General features: G+C 44.4%; 1 protein-coding gene across 1 annotated transcript; it reads left to right on the top strand.

Moving 5' to 3' along the window:
- The first annotated feature begins 17,745 nt into the window (after positions 1–17,745).
- On the top strand, positions 17,746–19,588 carry LOC123065647 (cytochrome P450 89A2-like). The gene has a single exon (XM_044488891.1). The coding sequence runs from the start codon at positions 17,905–17,907 to the stop codon at positions 19,432–19,434; it is 1,530 nt and encodes a 509-aa protein (XP_044344826.1). The 5' UTR covers positions 17,746–17,904; the 3' UTR covers positions 19,435–19,588.
- The last annotated feature ends 3,686 nt before the right edge of the window (positions 19,589–23,274 follow it).

The raw sequence follows: 23,274 nt of genomic DNA, 5'->3' as shown, positions 1-23,274 counted from the left end.
ATTTGTTTAGGACCAACGTGCACTAGTGTATTGACTTGCAAGATAGGATCAAGAAATCACATATATTAATGAAAACATAATAGGTTCAGATCTGAAATCATGGCACTCGGGCCCTAGTGACAAGCATTAAGCATAGCAAAGTCATAGAAACATCAATCTTAGAACATAATGGATACTAGGGATCAAACCCTAACAAAACTAACTCAAATACATAGTAAATCTCATCCAACCTATCACCGTCCAGCAAGCCTATGATGGGATTACTCACGCACGGCGGTGAGCATCATGAAATTGGTGATGGAGGAAGGTTGATGATGACGATGGTGACGGATTCCCCTCTCCGGAGCCCCGAACGGACTCCAAATCAGCCCTCCCAATGAAGATTAGGGCTTGGCGGCGGCTCTGTATCATAAAACGCGATGAATCCTTCTCTCTGATTTTTTTTCTCCCCGAACGTGAATATATAGAGTTGGAGTTGAGGTCGGTGGAGTCCCAGGGGCCCATGAGGAAGGGGGCGCGCCCCAGGGGGGTGCACCCTGCACCCTCGTGGGCAGGGTGTGGGCCCCCTGATGCTGATTCTTTCACCAGTATTTTTTATTAATTCCAAAATGCGTCTCCGTGGATTTTTAGGTCATTCCGAGAACTTTTATTTCTGCACAAAAATAACACCATGGCAATTCTGCTGAAAACAACGTCAGTCCGGGTTAGTTCCATTCAAATCATGCAAGTTAGAGTCCAAAACAAGGGCAAAAGTGTTTGGAAAAGTAGATACGTTGGAGACGTATCAACTCCCCCAAGCTTAAACCTTTGCTTGTCCTCAAGCAATCCAGTTGAAAAACTGAAAGTGATAAAGAAAAACTTTTACAAACTCTGTTTGATCTTGTTGCTGCAAATATGTAAAGCCATCATTCAAGTTTTTAGCAAAGATTATGAACTAACCATATTCACAATAACATTTAGGTCTCATGTTTACTAATATCAATGGCATAATCAACTAGCGAGCAATAATAATAAATCTCGGATGACAACACTTTCTCAAAACAATCATAACATGATATAACAAGCTGGTATCTCGCTAGCCCTTTCTGGGACCACAAAACATAAATGCAGAGCACCCCTGAAGATCAAGGACTGACTAGACACTGTAATTCATGATAAAAGAGATCCAATCATGTAAATTAATAGCAATGCATGCAAATGACAGCGGTGCTCTCAAACTTGTGCTTTTTAATAAGAGAATGATGACTCAACATAAAAGTAAATAGATAAGCCCTTCGCAGAGGGAAGCATGGATTTGCAGAGGTGCCAGAGCTCGAGTTTTGAAACAGAGATAAGTAATATTTTGAGTGGAAAATTTTCATTGTCAACATAACAACTAAGATATCTCGATATCTTCTATGCTACACACATTATAGGCGGTTCCCAAACAGAATGATAAAGTTTATACTCCCCACCACCAACAAACATCAGTCCATGGCTTGTCCGAAACAACGGGTGCCTCCAACTAACAACAGTCCTGGGGGAGTCTTGTTTGCAATTATTTTGATTTAAGCGTCGGACTGGGCATCCCGGTTACCAGCCATTTTCTCGTGAGTGATGAGCGGAGTCCACTCATCGTGAGAATAACCCACCTAGCATGGAAGATATAGACATCCCTAGTTGATACATGAGATATTCGAGCATACAAAACAAAATTTCATTTGAAGGTTTAGAGTTTGGCACATAGCCACATACACATTTACTTGGAACGGCAGGTAAATACTGCATATAGGAAGGTATGGTGGACTCATATGGAATAACTTTGGGGTTTATGGAAGTGGATGTACAAGCAGTATTCCCGCTTAGTACAAGTGAAGGCTAGAAAGAGACTGGAAAGCGACCAACTAGAGAGCGACAACAGTCATGAACATGCATTAAGATTAATCAACAATGAGTGCAAGCATGAGTAGGATATAAATCACCATGAACATAAATATCGTGGAGGCTATGTTGATTTTGTTTCAACTACATGCGTGAACATGTGCCAAGTCAAGCCACTCGAATCGTTCAAAGGAGGATACCACCCTATCATACCACATCACAACCATTTTAATAGCATGTTGGCACGCAAGATAAACCATTATAAACTCCTAGCTAATTAAGCATGGCATGATCAACTATAATATCTAATTGTCATTGCAAACATGTTTCATTCATAATAGGCTGAATCAGGAACGATGAACTAATCATATTTACAAAAACAAGATAGGTCGAGTTCATACCAGCTTCTCTCATCTCAATCAGTCCATCATATATCATCATTATTGCCTTTCACTCGCACAACCGAACGGTGTGGATAATAATAATGGTGCGCGTGCATTGGACTAAGCTGGAATCTGCAAGCATTTAATACAAGGGAGAAGACAAGGTAATATATGCTCTTGGTTAAATCAACAATAATGCATATGAGAGCCACTCAACATTTTCATCATGGTCTTCTCCTCTCGACCCCCAAAGAATAAGAAAAGAAATAAAAGTATTTACACGGGAAAGCTCCCAACAAGCAAAAGAAGAATGAGAAATATTTTTGGGTTTTATTTTAATTACTACTACTACGAGCATGGAAAGTAAACTAGCTAAAAGCTACAACTAATTTTTTTGGGGTTTTCTTAAGGTTTTTCAAACACACAAGAAGAAGGCTTAGAAAGGAAAATAAACTAGCATGGATAGTACAATGAAAAAGTATGAGCACTAAAAACTGGCATGAGTGTGTGAACGTGAATGTAATGTCGGTGTGAAACATGTACTCCCCCAAGCTTAGGCTTTTGGCCTAAGTTGGTCTATGGCCACTGCTGGCCTTGTGGATATCCAAAGTCATAGCTGGGGCTGTACTGAGATGCAGCAGCTACGGCCTGAAGAGCTGCAGCTTGGAGACGAGCTGCCTCCGTCCTCCTCTCCTACTTGTTCGCCTCCTCCCTAGTTATAATATATCTCCTTTTTGCCTGAAATTTAAAGAAAGTAGGAGCAGGGAGGGCAACATGGACAGTGCGCTGTCTATCAAAGATTAGTCGGTACGGGAAGAACTGTTCATTCCTCTCAAGAAACTGATGTCGAACCATAGCATTATAATCTAGATAAGCAGGAGGCAACTCAATATCATTTTCATGTATGGGTACATTAAGATAATTAGGTACACAAGTTGCATAAATTCCACCAAACAAATCTCCACTTATACTGTTAAGATGCAACCTTCGTGCCACAATGGCCCCCAAGTTATATTGTTTATCGCCTAATACCGCACTCTTGAGGACACAAAGATCTGGAACGCACGTGTGACAAGCCTCATCTTTACCGTTAATGCATCTGCCTATAAAGAGAGAGAAAAATTTATGGAAGGGAAATGAATGCTCCCTATGGTAGCCTGTGTGATTTCCCTAGATTCCCCCATAGTGATACTAGCAAGAAATGTTGGGGAACGTAGTAATTTCAAAAAATTTCCTACGCACACGCAAGATCATGGTGATGCATAGCAACGAGAGGGGAGAGTGTTGTCTACGTACCCTCGTAGACCGTTCGCGGAAGCGTTATATCAACGCGGTTGATGTAGTCGTACATCTTCACGTCCGACCGATCCCAGTACCGAAATCACGGCACCTCCGAGTTTTGCACACGTTCGGCTCGGTGACGTCCTCGCCTTCTCGATCTAGCAAGAGGGGCGAAGTAGTAGATGAGTTCCGGCAGCACGACAGCATGGTGACGGTGTTTGTGAAGAACAATCTCCGTAGGGCTTCGCCTAAGCACTACGAAAACTATGACGGAGGATAAACTAGAGGGGACGGGGTTGCCGGCACATGGCTTGGTGTTTCTTGATGTGTCTTTGGTGCTAGTCCTACCCCTCTATTTATATGTTGAGCCCTGGGGTCGAAAATTGAAGTCAAAGCCTCCTCAAAGTCGGTTTCACCCGAAAGGCAAGAGTCCTTCTCGGACTCTAGGGCTAGACGCCAGGGTTCCCGGCGTCTACCCCCTAGACGCCAGGGTTCCTGGCGTCTAGCCTCTGGTCTCCGCAAAACTTCATTTTGCGCTTTCCAAAAGCCTCGTGGGCTTTCCCCTTTGGCCCAGATAAAGTGTTCTCGTGCCCAAACATTTCGGGAAACATCTGGAACCCCTTCCGGTGAATTCCGGAACCCTTCCGGTGACCAAACACTATTATCCCATATATCAAACTTTATCTCCGGACCATTCCGGAGTTCCTCGTCATGTCCGTGATCTCATCACGGACTCCGAACAACATTCGGTCACCAACATACATAACTCATATAGTACAATATCATCAACGAACGTTAAGCGTGCGGACCCTACGGGTTCGAGAACTATGTAGACATGACCGAGACACCTCTCTGGTCAATAACCAATAGCGGGACCTGGATGCCCATATTGGCTCCTACATATTCTACGAAGATCTTTATCGGTCAGACCGCATAACAACATACGTTGTTCCCTTTGTCATCGGTATGTTACTTGCCCGAGATTCGATCGCCGGTATCTCAATACCTAGTTCAATCTCGTTACCGGCAAGTCTCTTTACTCGTTCCGTAATACATCATCCCGCAACTAACTCATTAGTTGCAATGCTTGCAAGGCTTATAGTGATGTGCATTACCGAGTGGGCCCAGAGATACCTCTCCGACAATCGGAGTGACAAATCCTAATCTCGAAATATGCCAACCCAACAAGTACCTTTGGAGACACCTGTAGAGCACCTTTATAATCACCCAGTTACGTTGTGACGTTTGGTGGCACACAAAGTGTTCCTCTGGTAAACGGGCGTTGCATAATCTCATAGTCATAGGAACATGTATAAGTCATGAAGAAAGCAATAGCAACAAACTAAACGATCAAGTGCTAAGCTAACGGAATGGGTCAAGTCAATCACATCATTCTCCTAATGATGTGATCCCGTTAATCAAATGACAACTCATGTCTATGGTTAGGAAACTTAACCATCTTTGATCAACGAGCTAGTCAAGTAGAGGCATACTAGTGACACTTTGTTTGTCTATGTATTCACACATGTATTATGTTTCCGGTTAATACAATTCTAGCATGAATAATAAACATTTATCATGAAATAAGGAAATAAATAATAACTTTATTATTGCCTCTAGGGAATATTTCCTTCAGTCTCCCACTTGCATTAGAGTCAATAATCTAGTTCACATCGCCATGTGATTTAATACCAATAGTTCACATCAGCATGTGATTAACACCCATAGTTCACATCGACATGTGACCAACACCCAAAGGGTTTACTAGAGTTAATAATCTAGTTCACATCGCTATGTGATTAACACCCAAAGAGTACTGAGGTGTGATCATGTTTTGCTTGTGAGAGAAGTTTAGTCAACGGGTCTGCCACATTCAGATCTGTAAGTATTTTGCAAATTTCTATGTCAACAATGCTCTGCATGGAGCTACTCTAGCTAATTGCTCCCACTTTCAATATGTATCCAGATTGAGACTTAGAGTCATCTGGATCAGTGTCAAAACTTGCATCGACGTAACCCATTACGACGAACCTTTTGTCACCTCCATAATCGAGAAACATATCCTTATTCCACTAAGGATAATTTTGACAAATGTCTAGTGATCTACTCCTAGATCACTATTGTACTCCCTTGCCAAACTTAGGGCAGGGTATACAATAGGTCTGGTACACGGCATGGCATACTTTATAGAACCTATGGCTGAGGCATAGGGAATGACTTTCATTCTCTCTCTATCTTCTGCTGTGGTCGGGTTTTGAATCTTACTCAACTTCATACCTTTGTAACACAGGAAAGAACCCTTTCTTTGACTGTTCCATTTTGAACTATTTCAAAATCTTGTCAAGGTATGTACTCATTGAAAAAACTTATCAAGCGTCTTGATCTATCTCTATAGATCTTGATGCTCAATATGTAAGCAGCTTCACCGGGGTCTTTCTTTGAAAAACTCATTTCAAACATTCCTTTATGCTTTGCAGAATAATTCTACATTATCTCCGATCAACAATATGTCATTCACATATAGTTATTAGAAATTCTGTAGTGCTCCCACTCACTTTCTTGTAAATACAGGTTTCACCGCAAGTCTGTATAAAACTATATGCTTTGATCAACTTATCAAAGCGTATATTCCAACTCCGAGATGCTTGCACCAGTCCATAGATGGATCGCTGGAGCTTGCATATTTTGTTAGTACCTTTAGGATTGACAAAACTTTCTTGTTGCATCATATACAACTCTTCTTTAATAAATCCATTAAGGAATGTAGTTTTGTTTATCCATTTGCCAGATTTCATAAAATGTAGCAATTGCTAACATGATTCAGACAGACTTAAGCATAGATACGAGTGAGAAACTCTCATCGTAGTCAACACCTTGAACTTGTCGAAAACCTTTTGCGACAATTCTAGCTTTGTAGATAGTAACACCACTATCAGCGTCCGTCTTCCTCTTGAAGATCCATTTAATCTCAATGGCTCACCGATCAATGGGCAAGTCAATCAAAGTCCATACTTTGTTCTCATACATGGATCTCATCTCAGATTTCATGGCCTCAAGCCATTTCGCGGAATCTGGGCTCATCATCACTTCCTCATAGTTCGTAGGTTCATCATGATCTAGTAACATGACCTCCAGAACAGGATTACCGTACAACTCTGGTGCGGACCTCACTTTGGTTTACCTACGAGGTTCGGTAGTAACTTGATCTGAAGTTACATGATCATCATCATTAGCTTCCTCACTAGTCGGTGTAGTAGTCACAAGAACAGATTTCTGTGATGAACTACTTTCCAATAAGGGAGCAGGTACAGTTACCTCATCAAGTTCTACTTTCCTCCCACTCACTTCTTTCGAGAAAAACTCCTTTTCTAGAAAGGATCCATTCAAAGCAACGAATATATTGCCTTCGGATCTGTGATAGAAGGTATACCCAACATTTTCTTTTGGGTATCCTATGAAGATGCACTTCTCCGATTTGGGTTAGAGCTTATCAGGTTGAAACTTTTTCACATAAGCATTGCAACCTCAAACTTTAAGAAACTACAGCTTAGGTTTCTTGCCAAACCATAGTTCATACGGTGTTGTCTCAACGGATTTAGATGGTGCCCTATTAAACATGAATGCAACTGTCTCTAATGCATAACCCCAAAACGATAGTGGTAGATTGGTAAGAGACATCATAGATCACACCATATCTAATAAAGTATGGTTATGACGTTCGGACACACCATTACACCGTGGTGTTCCAGGTGGCGTGAGTAGTGAAACTATTTCACATTGTTTTAACTGAAGGCCAAACTCTTAACTCAAATATTTTACCTCTGCGATCATATCGTAGAAACTTTTATTTTCTTGTTATGATGATTCTCCACTTCACTCTGAAATTCTTTGAACTTTTCAAATGTTTCAGACTTGTGTTTCATTAAGTAGATATACCCATATCCGCTCAAATCATCTGTGAAGATCAGAAAATAACGATACTTGCCATGAGCCTTAACACTCATCGGACCGCATACATCAGTATGTATTATTTCCAATAAGTCAGTTGCTCGCTCCATTGTTCTGGAGAACGGAGTCTTAGTCATCTTGCCCATGAGGCATGGTTCGCAAACATCAACTGATTCATAATCAAGTGATTCCAAAAGCCCATCAGCATGGATTTTCTTCATGCGCTTTACACCAATATGACCTAAACGGCAGTGCCACAAATAAATTGCACCATCATTATTAACTTTGCATCTTTTGGTTTCAATATTATGAATATGTGTATCACTACGATCGAGATCCAACGAACCATTTTCATTGGGTGTGTAACCATATAAGGTTTTATTCATGTAAACAGAACAACAATTTATTCTCTTACTTAAATGAATAACCGTATTGCAATAAACATGATCAAATCATATTCATGCTCAACGCAAACACCAAATAACACTTATTTAGGTTCAACACTAATCCCAAAAGTATAGGGAGTGTGTGATGACGATCATATCAATCTTGGAACCACTTCCAACACACATCATCACTTCACCCTTAACTAGTCTATGTTCATTCTGCAACTCCTGTTTCGAGTTACTATTCTTAGCAACTGAACCAGTATCAAATACTGAGGGGTTGCTACGAACACTAGTAAAATACACATCAATAATCTGTATATCAAATATACCTTTGTTCACTTTGCCATCCTTCTTATCTGCCAAATACATGGGGCAGTTCCGCTTCCAGTGACCAGTCCCTTTGCAGTAGAAGCACTTACTCTCAGGCTTAGGACCAGACTTGGGCTTCTTCACTTGAGCAGCAACTTGCTTGCCGTTCTTCTTGAAGTTACCCTTCTTCCCTTTGCCTTTTTCTTGAAACTAGTGGTCTTGTCTACCATCAACACTTGATATTTTTCTTGATTTCTACCTTCGTCGATTTCAGCATTACGAAGAGCTTGGGAATCGTTTCTGTTATCCCTTGCATATAATAGTTCATCACGAAGTTCTACTAACTTGGTGATGGTGACTAGAGAATTCTGTCAATCACTATTTTATCTGGAAGATTAACTCCCACTTGATTCAAGCGATTGTAGTACCCAGACAATCTGAGCACATGCTCACTGCTTGAGCTATTCTCCTCCATCTTTTAGCTATAGAACTTGTTGGAGACTTCATATTTCTCAACTCGGGTATTTGCTTGAAATATTAACTTCAACTCCTGGAACATCTCATATGGTCCATGACGTTCAAAACGTCTTTGAAGTCCTGATTCTAAGCCGTTAAGCATGGTGCACTAAACTATCAAGTAGTCATCATATTGAGCTAGCCAAACGTTCATAACATCTGCATCTGCTCCTGCAATAGGTTTGTCACCTAGCGGTGCATCAAGGACATAATTCTTCTGTGCAGCAATGAGGATAAACCTCAGATCACGGATCCTATCCGCATCATTGCTACTAACATCTTTCAACTTAGTTTTCTCTAGGAACATATCAAAAATAAAACAGGGGAGCTAAACGCGATCTATTGATCTACAACATAGATATGCTAATACTACCAGGACTAAGTTCATGATAAATTAAAGTTCAATTAATCATATTACTTAAGAACTCCCACGTAGTAATTTCAAAAAAATTCCTACGCACACGCAAGATCATGGTGATGCATAGCAACGAGAGGGGAGAGTGTTGTCTATGTACCCTCGTAGACCGTTCGCGGAAGCGTTATATCAACGCGGTTGATGTAGTCGTACGTCTTCACGTCCGACCGATCCAAGTACCGAAAGCACGGCACCTCTGAGTTCTGCACACGTTCGGCTCGGTGACGTCCTCGCCTTCTCGATCCAGCAAGAGGGGCAAAGTAGTAGATGAGTTCCAGCGGCACGATAGCGTGGTGACGGTGTTGGTGAAGAACAATCTCCACAGGGCTTCTCCAAAGCACTACGAAAACTATGACGGAGGATAAACTATAGGGGACGGGGTTGCCGGCACACGGCTTGGTGTTTCTTGATGTGTCTTTGGTGGTAGCCCTACCCCTCTATTTATATGTTGAGCCCTGGGGTCGAAACTTGGAGTAAAAGCCTCCTCAAAGTCGGTTTCACCTAAAAGGCAAGAGTCCTTCTCGGACTCCAGGGCTAGACACCAGGGTTCCCGGTGTCTACCCCCTAGACGCCAGAGTTCCTGGTGTCTAGCCTCTGGTCTCCGCAAAACTTCCTTTTGCACTTTCCAAAAGCCTTGTGGGCTTTCCCCTTTGGCCCAGATAAAGTGTTCTCGTGCCCAAACATTTCAGGAAACATCCGGAACCCCTTCCGATGAATTCCGAAACCCTTCCGGTGACCAAACACTATTATCCCATATATCAAACTTTATCTCTGGACCATTCCGGAGTTCCTCGTCATGTCTGTGATCTCATCCCGGACTCCGAACAACATTCGGTCACCAACATACATAACTCATATAGTACTGTATCGTCAATGAACGTTAAGCGTGCGGACCCTACGGGTTCGAGAACTATGCAGACATGACTGAGACACCTCTCTGGTCAATAACCAATAGCGGGACCTGGATGCCCATATTGGCTCCTACATATTCTACGAAGATCTTTATCGGTCAGACCGCATAACAACATACGTTGTTCCCTTTGTCATCGGTATGTTACTTGCCTGAGATTCGATCGTCGGTATCTCAATACCTAGTTCAATCTCGTTACCGGCAAGTCTCTTTACTCGTTCCGTAATACATCATCCCGCAACTAACTCATTAGTTGCAATGCTTGCAAGGCTTATAGTGATGTGCATTACCGAGTGGGCCCAGAGATACCTCTCTGACAATCGGAGTGACAAATCCTAATCTCGAAATACGCCAACCCAACAAGTACCTTTGGATACACCTGTAGAGCACCTTTATAATCACCCAGTTACGTGTGACGTTTGGTGGCACACAAAGTGTTCCTCTGGTAAACGGGAGTCGCATAATCTCATAGTCATAGGAACATGTATAAGTCATGAAGAAAGCAATAGCAACAAACTAAACGATCAAGTGCTAAGCTAACGGAATGGGTCAAGTCAATCACATCATTCTCCTAATGATGTGATCCTGTTAATCAAATGACAACTCATGTCTATGGTTAGGAAACTTAACCATCTTTGATCAACGAGCTAGTCAAGTAGAGGCATACTAGTGACACTCTGTTTGTCAATGTATTCACACATGTATTTTGTTTCCGGTTAATACAATTCTAGCATGAATAATAAACATTTATCATGAAATAAGGAAAAAAATAATAACTTTATTATTGCCTCTAGGGCATATTTCCTTCAAGAAAGTCTTTATATTCATATTTGCGAGGTTCACTAATATTGCCCCACTGCGGGAGTTTACGAGCAGTATTAAAATCTTCTAGGTCCATGGTATATGATTTATCATAAAGATCAAATAAAACAATGTGCGAATTGCGCGAGGATGTAAATTTAAACCTCCTCACAAAGGAATCAGTTAGGTAGTGGTACTACAAGCACTTATCTGACACGAAGTCCTCAAGATCAGCATTACACACATACGCATCAAATTCATAGTTGACGCCTTCCTGGACCATAAACTCCTCTGATGGCCATTCACAAGACCGCACTTGAGCTTCCCTCAGTGGTTCATCATCTGGCTCAGGTATCGTGAGCCTTGGTCCTTGCTTCCTTGAGGAACCACCTTGGTACATTTTCTTAAACATTTTCTTTCTCTGAAAAATTTCTAAAATTTTAGTGCCTCAAAATAAAAGTGAACCAAACTCAACAAGATTGATAGCAACTACTCCCATAAGTGCCTAGAGATTATATCATGCATTAAAACTACTTTGGACCATATAAATTTGACATGCAAGCTCAAGAACAGGTTCACCTTAGCAGCAAATTTTTTTAATAAATAAAGCACTAGAACAAAAACTAATTGGACCATTGGAGGAGTCACATACCGAAGAACAATCTCCCCAAACAGTTTTGTGAATGGAGCTTTGAGCAAGGAGATCGAAAATGGCAACAAGATGAGCTAGAACACGGGTTTGAGCTATGGGAGGATTTTTTTTCTAGAGGAAGATGAAGTGAGTGGGTGCTGAAATAAGTGGAGGGGTCCACGTGGGGCCCACGAGGCAGGGGGCGCGCCCCGGGGGGTGGGCGTGCCCTGCACCCTCGTGGCGAAATGGTGGGTTCCTAGTGCCAGAAATTCTTAAATATTCTACAAAAAATCATATTTCATTTTCAGGACATTTGGAGAACTTTTATTTTCGAGGTATTTTTATTGCAAGGATAATTCAGTAAACAGATTGAAAATACTATTTTTGCTTTATTTAATCTAAATGACAGAAAGTAAAAGGAGGGTATAAGAGTTGTGCTTTCTAACTTCATCCATCTCATGCTCATCAAAAGGAATCTATTAACAAGGTGATCAAGTCTTGTTAACAAACTCTTTCCGAATAACATGAAACCGGAGAATTTTCAAATAACACTAGGTTACCTTAACGGGGATATGCATATCCCCAAAAATAAGAATATCATATTTCTTATTGATAGTAGGAAGAGGGAATTCAAAACCTCCAATAGTTATCATTGAAATTTTTCCAATAGAATTGATACTGTGGACTTGAGGTTGTTTCCTCGGAAAGTGTACTGTATGCTCATTACCATTAACATGAAAAGTGACATTGCCTTTGTTGCAATCAATAACAGCCCCTGGAGTATTCAAAAAGGGTCTACCAAGGATAATCGACATACTATCATCCTCGGGAATATCAAGAATAACAAAGTCCGTTAAAATAGTAACGTTTGCAACCACAACAGGCATATCCTCACAGATATTGACAAGTGTAGTAGTTGATTTATCATCCATTTGCAAAGATATTTCTGTAGGTGTGAAATTATTCAAATTAAGTCTATGATATAAAGAGAGACGCATAACACTAACACCAGCTCCAAGATCACATAAAGCAGTTTTAACATAGTTTGTTTTAATGGAGCATGGTATAGTTGGTACTCCTGGATCTCCTAGTTTCTTAGGTATTCCGCATTTAAAAGTATAATTGGAAAGCATGGTGGAAATTTCAGCCTCCGGTATCTTTCTTTTATTTGTAACAATATCTTTCATATACTTAGCATAAGGATTCATTTTAAGCATATCAGTCAAACGCATACGCAAAAATATAGGCCTAATCATTTCAGCAAAGCGCTCAAAATTCTCATCATCCTTTTTCTTGGATGGTTTAGGAGGAAAAGGCATGGGTTTCTGAACCCATGGTTCTCTTTCTTTACCGTGCTTCCTAGCAACGAAGTCTTTCTTATCATAACGTTGATTTTTTGATTGTGGGTTTCAAGATCAACAGCAGGTTCAATCTCTACATCATTGTTATTGCTAGGTTGAGCATCAACATGAACATCATCATTATCACTAGGTTCATGTTCATTACCAGATTGTGTTTCAGCATCAGAAATAGAAATATCATTGGGATTCTCAGGTGTGTCAACAACAGGTTCACTAGAAGCATGCAAAGTCCTATCATTTTTCTTTTTCTTCTTCTTAGAAGGACTAAGTTCATAAACATTAGTTATCTGAGAATATTGCTCAACTCTCTTAGGGTGGCCCTCAGGATACAAAGGTTCTTGAGTCATTTTACCCCCTCTAGTCATAACTCTAACATCATTATCATTTTTGTTATTATTTAATTCATTAAGCAAATCATCTTGAGCTTTAAGCACTTGTTCTACTTGAGTGGTAAGCATAGAAGCATGTTTACTAATAAGTTTAAGGTCACCTTTAACTCTAGACATATAATCACTCAAGTGTTCAACCATATAAGCATTACGTTTCAATTGTCTACCAACATAAGCATTGAAGTTTTCTTGTTTAACAATAAAATTATCAAACTCATCCAAGCATTGGCTAGCAGACTTATTACGAGGAATATCACCTTCATCAAATCTATAGAGAGAATTTACCTTTACTACCTGTGTGACATTATTAAGACCATGTATTTCTTCAATAGGTGGTAAATTCTTAACATCTTCAGCTTTAATACCCTTTTCTTTCATAGATTTCTTTGCCTCTTTCATATCTTCAGGACTGAGAAATAGAATACCCTTTTTCTTCGGAGTTGGCTTAGCAGTTGGTTCAGGAAGTGTCCAATCATTATCATTACTCAATATATTATTCAATAGCAATTCAGCTTGCTCAACCATTCTTTCCCTGAAAACACAACCAGCACAACTATCCAGGCGGTCTATGGAAGCATCGGTTAGTCCATTACAAAAGATATCAAGTATTTAATTTTTCTTGAGAGGATGATCAGGCAAAGCATTAAGTAATCGGAGAAGCCTCCCAAGCTTGTGGGAGACTCTCTTCTTCAATTTTCACAAAATTATATATTTCCCTTAAGGAAGCTTGTTTCTTATGAGCAGGGAAATATTTAGCAAAGAAGTAATAAATCATATCCTAGGGACTATGCACACAACCAGGAGCGAGAGAGTTAAACCATGTTTTAGCATCACCCTTTAATTAGAACGGAAATAACTTAAGGATATAGTAGTAACGAATTTTTTCCTGATAAGTGAATAGGGTGGCTATATCATTCAATTTAGTAAGATGTGCCACAATAGTTTCAGATTCATAGCCATAAAAAGGATCAGATTCAACCAAAGTAATTAACTCAGGATCGATAGAGAAACCATAATCCTTAACAGAAATACAGATAGGTGAAGTAGCAAAAGCAGGGTCATATTTCATTCTAGCATTCAAAGACTTTTCTTTCAGCTTAGCTAACAGTTTCTTAAGATCATATCTATCTTTGCAAGCAAAAAGGTCTCTAGCAGTTTCTTTATCCATAATATAACCTTCAGGCACATCAGGCAATTCATATCTAGGGGAGAATCTTCATCATCACTTTCGTCAATATTATCTATTTCAATAATTTCATTCTCTCTAACCCTAGCAAGTTGTTCATCAAGAAATTAACCTAATGGCACAGTATTATCAAGCATAGAAGTAGTTTCATCATAAGCATCATGCATAGCAGAAGTGGCATCATCAATAACATGCAACATATCATAATCAATAGCAGGAGTAGGTGTCGCAAGTTTACTCAAAACAAAAGGAAAATCAAGTGCAGAGCTAGATGGAAGTTCCTTACCTCCCCTCGTTGTTGAGGGGAAAATCTTGGTTCTTTCATCTTTCAAGTTCCTCATAGTGATCAACAGATATAAATCCCAAGTGACTCAAAGAATAGAGCTATACTCCCCGACAACGGCGCCAGAAAATGGTCTTGATAACCCACAAGTATAGGGGATCACAACAGTTTTTGACGGTAGAGTATTCAACACAAATTTATTGATTCAACACAAGGGGAGCCAAAGAATATTCTCAACTATTAGCAGTTGAGTTGTCAATTCAACCACACCTGAAAGACTTAATATCTGCAGCAAAGTATTTAGTAGCAAAGTAGTATGGAAGTAACGATGGCAAAAGTAACAGTAGTAGTTTTTGTAGCAATCGTAACAGTGGCAACGGAAAAAGTAACTAAGCAAAGATCAATATGTGAAAAGCTCGTAGGCAATGGATCAATGATGGATAATTATGTCGGATGCGATTCCTCATACAACAATTATAACATAGGGTGACACAAAACTAGCTCCAGTTCATCAATGTAATGTAGGCTTGTATTCCAAATATAATCATACGTGCTTATGGAAAAGAACTTGCATGACATTTTTTGTCCTACCCTCCCGTGGCAGCGGGGTCCTATTGGAAACTAAGGGATATTAAGGCCTCCTTTTAATTGAGTACCGGACCAAAGCATTAACATTTAGTGAATACATGAACTCCTCAAACTACGGTCATCATCGGGAGTGGTCCCGATTATTATCACTTCGGGGTTACCGGATCATAACACATAGTAGGTGACTATTGACTTGCAAAATAGGATCAAGAACTCACATATATTCATGAAAACATAATAGGTTCAGATCTGAAATCATGGCACTCGGGCCCTAGTGACAAGCATTAAACATAGCAAAGTCATAGCAACATCAATCTTAGAACATAATGGATACTAGGGATCAAACCCTAACAAAACTAACTCGAATACATGGTAAATCTCATCCAACCCATCACCGTCCAGCAAGCCTACGATGGGATTACTCGCGCACGGCGGTGAGCATCATGAAATTGGTGATAGAGGAAGGTTGATGATGACGATGGCGACGGATTCCCCTCTCCGGAGCCCCGAACGGACTCCAGATCAGCCCTCTCGATGAAGATTAGGGCTTGGCGGCGGCTCCGTATCGTAAAACGTGATGAATCCTTCTCTCTAATTTTTTTCTCCCTGAACATGAATATATAGAGTTGGAGTTGAGGTCGGTGGAGTCCTAGGGGGCCCACGAGGCAGGGGCGCGCCCCAGGGGGGCGCGCCCTGCACCCTCGTGGACAGGGTGTGGGCCCCCTGATGTTGATTCTTTTGCCAGTATTTTTTATTAATTCCAAAACGTGTCTCCGTGGATTTTCAGGTCATTCTGAGAGCTTTTATTTATGCACAAAAATAATACCATGGCAATTCTGCTTAAAACAGCGTCAGTCCGGGTTAGTTCCATTCAAATCATGCAAGTTAGAGTCCAAAACAAGGGCAAAAGTGTTTGGAAAAGCAGATACGTTGGAGACGTATCAAACACCTCATGTGCATATGAGGTGAGCTAGAGCACCACAAAGCTCTCCCCTCGCCGGCCAGAAAATAAAGCAGTGTGGAGTGCTCTGCTCGCTGGAGAGGGGGTATATATAGGCATCTCATTGCTCCCGGTTCATGGCTGAAACCGGGACTAAAGGACCCCCTTTGGTCCCGCTTCCAGCCTCGAACCGGGACCAATGGTTGACCGGGACCAAAGGGTCCAGACGAACCGGGACCAATGCCCCACGAGGCCCGGCCGGCGCCCTAGCCTCACGAACCGGGACCTATACCCCCATGGGACTAATGGGCTGGCCAGCCCTATTTTCTACTAGTGCCCCTCACGGGCTGGCCCTAAAGGCCATGAACCAGATTTCGGCGAACCATTCACGCGCATGTCTCATGCACGCGTTGCTTCGGCCCAGGCAAGGCGAGACAAGCGTGATCTTTTCTTTTTCATATCACTTAGTGTGGTGGTGGTGGGGGGGCACTACTATATAAAGAGGTCACCACCACTTCTCGTTTTACACATGGGTGAATTTGAGATTTCAGAAATTGTACATGGGCCTAGGCCATTCGGACACATATTGCTCGTGGTCATCCGAGCCCTCAAGGTCGTGCTCGGGTTTAATTGAATATTGTTGTTCAGATATATTATAAAAGTTCATCGGGAGTACAAAGCATCTCGAATATAATAGAAGTTACATCGATAAGACCACCAAAAGACCACTATTGCCGCCAGGACGAACCGTCAATGTGTCATTGTCACCGCTCCTCTACCGGAGCCGGCTTGATCTTGTTGATGACAGACGGAAAGTCTTCGAGCATGTGCCCCTAAGGACCAGCATCATGAAGCCGCAATTCTCGTTGTAGAACCCTTGCATAAATATGAAACACCTAACATCAAATCTCGCCACATGACGAGAAAATCTAACTTCACCGCCCCAAGGAAACGACAGGAATCTAGGTCGAAGCTCCGTCGACTACGTCCAGACAGACGAATTCAGAAGACAAACTCGAAGAAGAAGCGCCGGCATCCGCCCGAGCACGCCACGCCTGCGAGGACAAAAAAACCTAACCTAAACTACTAACCGGAGTGGAAACACCAAGATTCCCGTTCCCGCCACCAAACGCCGGAGAGGCAGGCATCGGGGAGAAGAATCCACGGACTCGATGGTGAAGTCTAAAGGGTAGAGTTTGCCTTAATCATAAGGGTCAGGGGATGAACCAAGATGTCTCACTACCAAGTGCGTGCCGGCCTGTCTGTGTCCATGTGAAACGCGCTCCATGTGCATTTTGGCGATCGCCGATTCGATTGGAGTTGCTCTTATAGTTGGAAGAGCCTCCGCACTGTTGCTCCAAAAATTTCTCCAGCAGTTGCGTGGTTGCACGCCACATCATTTCGCAATTAAGGTCAATTCTTTCCCGTAGATCTAGCATATTCTGAAAATAAAAAATAAGATCTAGCATTATTGGCACGCCCGTGACCTCGGGTTGTCGATGAGTTTATTTATATTCCGCAGTTCGCGATGATATTTGCAATCTATGGTGGTCGACTAGTATTCTCTTCCAGATATCGACAAGAGCTGAATGCGTCCAATGCGAGTATGCGACGGCCAAATGCCCATACGCCAGCACTAGGAAAGTAGTTAGCTCGAACGATTGCACTGGAACAGTACAGTAGAAGCTCGGTCAGAATAGCTTGAGCTGCAACCATGGAGCTCACGGCCTGGCCACCGCTCCTCTTGCTCATCACTCTCTCACTCTCGCTCGCAGCTTGGCTCCTCTTCTTGCTCAGCAGCCGCCACGGCGTCGAGAAGAAGGCGACCGGTAAGGAGCTCCCCCCGGGCCCGCCGGCGCTAGTCTTCCTGGCTAAGTTCCTAGCGCTCCGGCGATCCATCTTCCACCTTGAGCCGCTCCTCCGCGAGCTGCACGCGCGCTACGGCCCCGTCATCTCCATCCGCCTCTTCCGCGCCCTCGTCTTCGTCTCCGACCGCCGCCTCGCCCACCGCGTTCTCGTCCAGGGCGGCGCCACCTTTGCCGACCGCCCGAGGCTCTTCGAGCCGGGGCTCCTCTTCACCTCCGGCTCCCGCAACATCAACGCCGCGCCCTACGGGCCTTACTGGCGCCTTGTCCGCCGCAACCTCGCCTCCGAGGCGCTGCACCCGGCCTGCGTCAGCCAGTTCGCGCCCGCCAGGCGCCGGATGCGCGACGTGCTCGTCCGCGACCTCCGCGCGCGCGGCGCCGGCGGCGACCCCGTCGAGGTGAGGACGCCGTTCCGGAACGCCATGTTCGACCTGCTCGTGTACATGAGCCTCGGCGCCCGGCTCGCCCCGGAGCTGCTCGACGAGATGCAGGAGATGCAGCTGTGGGTCGTCCGCACCATCACCAGCTTCCCCATCTTTTCCTTCTTCCCGGCGCTCACCAAGAGGCTCTTCCGCAAGCGATGGGAAGCGCACCTTGCCGTCCGCCGGAGGCAGGACGAGATCTTGCTCCCGATGATCGAAGCACGGCGCTCCGCTTCCGTGCCCCGCGGCGCCGATGACCCGCCGTGCTACGCCGACTCGCTCCTAGCGCTGCGCGTGGCCGACGAAGGCGGCCGCCCGCTCACGGACTCTGAGCTCGTCAGTCTCTGCTCCGAGTTCTTGAGCGGCGGCACGGACAGCACCGTGACCTCGCTGGAGTGGATCATGGGGGAGCTGGTGAACCATCCGGACATGCAGGCCAAGGTCTACGAGGAGGTCAGGAGCAAGCCGGAGCTCAGCGAAGGCGACCTGCAGCGGATGCCGTACCTGAAGGCCGTGGTCCTCGAGGGGCTACGGCTCCACCCGCCGGCTCACTTCCTCCTCCCTCACGGCGTGCATAGCGACACGGAGATCGGCGGCTATAGGGTCCCCAAGGGCGCGGAGGTCAACTTCCTGGTCGCCGAGTTCGGGCGAGACGAGACGGTGTGGGCGGCGGCGCGGGAGTTCCGGCCGGAGCGGTTCCTGGACGGCGGCGAGGGGTGCGGCGTGGACATCACGGGGAGCAGGGAGATCAAGATGATGCCCTTCGGAGCGGGCCGCAGGATGTGCCCGGGATATACGCTCGCCATGCTGCACTTGGAGTTCTTCGTCGGGAGCCTCGTGAGGGAGCTGGAGTGGCTGCCGGCGGTGGACGGGGAGGAGGTGGACATGACCGAGGTGCTGGATTTCACCACCCTCATGAAGAATCCCCTCCGTGTTCGCGCCATCCCAAGGACTTGAAGCTACAGTACGTCTCATCCATTCTGCTCAGCGTCATAGTCAACTCTGAACTCTGAAGAAAATTAAAATAAAGAAGTCCATGATGCGGTGTCTGTAGTTAAATTCGAAAAATATATTGTACGCAACGTATTTATAATGGATTCGCTATTCCATATAAACAACCAAATGGTCATTTTTAACACGGGAAGAGACCAGAAAGTCCTCGAACCTGCTTCATAAAACAAAAGTATGTGGGAAGCGTTTATTAGAGCATCTCAACCAGACCGCGCGGTAGCGCGGCGTCCTAATTTTTTTTCATCGCCGAAATAGCGTATTTTAGCACGTAAGAGTGTTTATTTTACCAGGCACTGCAAAAATTAGCGTGCCGCTATAGCGCCAGCAGCCGCTGTAAAATCCAACGGGCGTGAGCAGCCGGTGCTTGCAAAAATTGAAGCAACACATACGAAAAAATATGATGAAACAACACATAGTTTAAATTCAAGCCCCACATCACAAGCTAGTCCATACGATGCGAATAATGCTAGATAAAAACGATGCTAAGATGCAAATATACTAGATAAATGCGTCGACAACTAGATAAGCTACTCGTCATCCTCCTCGGTGGTGTAGTCCGACGACGTAAACGCGTCGGTCCATCGAGGATCTTCCTCGTCCCAGGTCGACGCAGGTCCCAGATCACACTGGGCTTCCGCCAGTGCCTTCCGCTCAGGCTTGTCCAGTCGACGCGCGACTCGCTCTGCCCTCCTCTGTGCCTAGAACTCGTTCTCTACGACGACATCCTGCGGAAAGCGCTCGCGCCACACCGCCATGGTGTGCCCATCCGCCTCGGCGATGAGGAGGCGACACTCCCGCCTCCGCTGGACGCGGCAATCCTCCTCGGTGATTAGTCGCGGGGAGGCGCGAGTTCCTGCGCCTGCTAGTGCGTCCGCGCGTTAGAGAAGTTCATCTGCGACTGTGGCCTTCCTAGGCACCACGCTGTCGCATCGTACGCGCAGGCGGCCTCGTGGGTCGTCTTGAATGTCCCGAGCCCAAGACGTGTATCGCTGGAGCGGATCTCCGCGTAATACACGCCAGAGGGGCGGAGGCGGACGCCGTGGAAGCCAGAGTTGCTCTAGGGGCACGACGGCATGGCGGTGGTGGGGGCAGAAGGCGTGGCGGCGGTGGGGCGCTGGAGGCGGGGGGAGAAGGCGCGGTGGCGGGGCACTGGAGGGGGAGGGAGAAGGCAAGGCAGCGGCGGGGGCACCAAAAAAGGTGAGGAAGAAGGCCCGGGAAGAAGAGGTAAGGCAAGGAAGATGGGGGTTGGCGGGGCGCCAGCGGCCGATGCCGCTTTTTCCCCGCGCGCGCCGCTTTTTTGCTGCGCCAAACTTTCGTGCGCCCGCTGGAGCGCGCCAATTGGCCTCTCGCACGCCACATAGCCAGGTTTTTTTCAGTGCGCGGCTTATCTAGCGCGCCTGTTGGAGCTGTTCTTAACTAGGTGCCTGAAAAAATGGTTTGCGTCAGTCACTTTTTACCACGACCACCGGATATTCATCCAACGGCCAAAACTGGATCACATTACTATCAACTTCTTCCTCCCTTCCTTCTTCCTTGTGCGGCCGCTTGCCTACCCAGGCTTAACCACCTGCCTTTGCCCCCCGTGGTCGGTGGATATCGCCGGCCCACCCTCCCCTCGAGCTCCCACCACCGTCGTGCTGCCCGCCGCCCGACCATCCCTCTAAGGCCCGCCGCACAGACTTCGTCGATCCCCTGCACCCCTAGATCCCCACCCCTATAGATAATAGGTCCATGTCTTCCCTCTCAGATATATATAATGGGGCCATGGCTTCCCCCTAAGATAGATAGCGGGGCTACTTCTTCTCCGTCTATGTCTCTCCTTCTCCAGCGAGCTCGGGATGAACTAAGAAAAAGTGACCGACGCTTTGAAAAAATTCAGGTGCCTGATAAATAACAGAAGCGAAGTTTGTGTAGTTTAGGTAATTTCACCGGGCCTTACCGGAGACGGGGTAACGTATCCGTTGTCGAAGGAATTCATGTTTGTAGGTTTGGGTTCGGGTTGCCGATACTAGAGTTCATGGTTGCAATTTAGAGGGAAAGCTAGGGCGATGACGACATGTCAGAGGTGACAACGCCAGATGGCCACAGGTGGTGGTGTTCCGTCGGCGTAGGTTAAAAGAGAAAAAATTAAAATAAATCTTAAATTCATACTTCGAGACTAATCTTGAAATCCATGAAATTGGCCCACTTTTTCTATAATCCCGTTCTATCCCAGCCCATCTCGTTTGTGCCAGAGGGATTGTGTATGTGGCAGAGAGAGGGGTGGGGGATCCCCACAAGCTGGACTGATTGTCCCTACCGCTCATTGGAGTGGAACCGCCGGTTGATGCTTCAGTCGAAGGGGAAGGGTCCCTATGCTGCATGGATCAAAGTTGGTTTTTGAATAAGGGGACGACGGTGCCCTGCCAGAGGGCAAGACACCGGCTATTGATAACCCACAAGTATAGGGGATCGCAACAGTTTTCGAGGGTAGAGTATTCAACCCAAATTTATTGATTCGACACAAGGGGAGCCAAAGAATATTCTCAACTATTAGTAGTTGAGTTGTCAATTCAATCACCTGGAAAACTTAATATCTGCAGCAAAGTATTTAGTAGCAAAATAGTATGATAGTAGCGGTAACGGTAGCAAAAGTAATAGTTTTGGTCTTATAGTGATTGTAACAGTAGCAACGGAAAAGTAAAAAAGCAAAGATCAATATATGAAAAGCTCATAGGCAAAGGATCAGTGATGGATAATTATGTCGGATGCGATTCCTCATGCAATAGTTATAACATAGGGTGACACAGAACTAGCTCCAGTTCTTCAATGTAATGTAGGCATGTATTCCGAATATAGTCATACGTGCTTATGGAAAAGAACTTGCATGACATATTTTGTCCTATCCTCCCGTGGCAGCGGTGTCCTATTGAAAACTAAGGGATATTAAGGCCTCCTTTTAATAGAGTAGCGGACCAAAGCATTAACACTTAATGAATACATGAACTCCTCAAACTGCGGTCATCACCGGTAAGTATCCCGAGTATTGTCACTTCGGGGTTAACGGATCATAACACATAATAGGTGACTATAGACTTGCAAGATAGGATCAAGAACTCACATATATTCATGAAAACATAATAGGTTCAGATCCGAAATCATGACACTCGGGCCCTAGTGACAAGCATTAAGCATAGCAAAGTCATAGAAACATCAATCTCAGAACATAGTGAATACTGATGACACACAAGTGTAGGGGATCTATCATAGCCTTTTCGATAAGTAAGAGTGTCGAACCCAACGAGGAGCAGAAGGAAATGATAAGCAGTTTTCAGTAAGGTATTCTCTGCAAGCACTGAAATTATCGGTAACAGATAGTTTTGTGATAAGGTAATTCGTAGCGAGTAACAAGTAATGCAAGTAAATAAGGTGCAGCAAGATGGCCCAATCCTTTTTGTAGCAAAGGACAAGCCTGGACAAACTCTTATATAAAGTAAAGCGCTCCCGAGGTCACATGGGAATTATCGTCAAGCTAGTTTTCATCACGTTCATATGATTCGCGTTCGGTACTTTGATAATTTGATATGTGGGTGGACCGGTGCTTGGGTACTACTCTTACTTGGACAAGCATCCCACTTATGATTAACCCCTATTGCAAGCATCCGCAACTACAACAGAAGTATTAAGGTAAACCTAACCATAGCATGAAACATATGGATCCAAATCAGCCCCTTACGAAGCAACGCATAAACTAGGTTTAAGCTTCTGTCACTCTAGCAACCCATCATCTACTTATTACTTTCCAAT

The sequence above is a fragment of the Triticum aestivum genome, chromosome 1A, assembly GCF_018294505.1.
Source record: "Triticum aestivum cultivar Chinese Spring chromosome 1A, IWGSC CS RefSeq v2.1, whole genome shotgun sequence".
Lineage (NCBI taxonomy): Eukaryota > Viridiplantae > Streptophyta > Magnoliopsida > Poales > Poaceae > Triticum > Triticum aestivum.
Note: the sequence above shows the minus strand (reverse complement) of the source record. Positions and strands in the feature narration are given on the sequence as shown.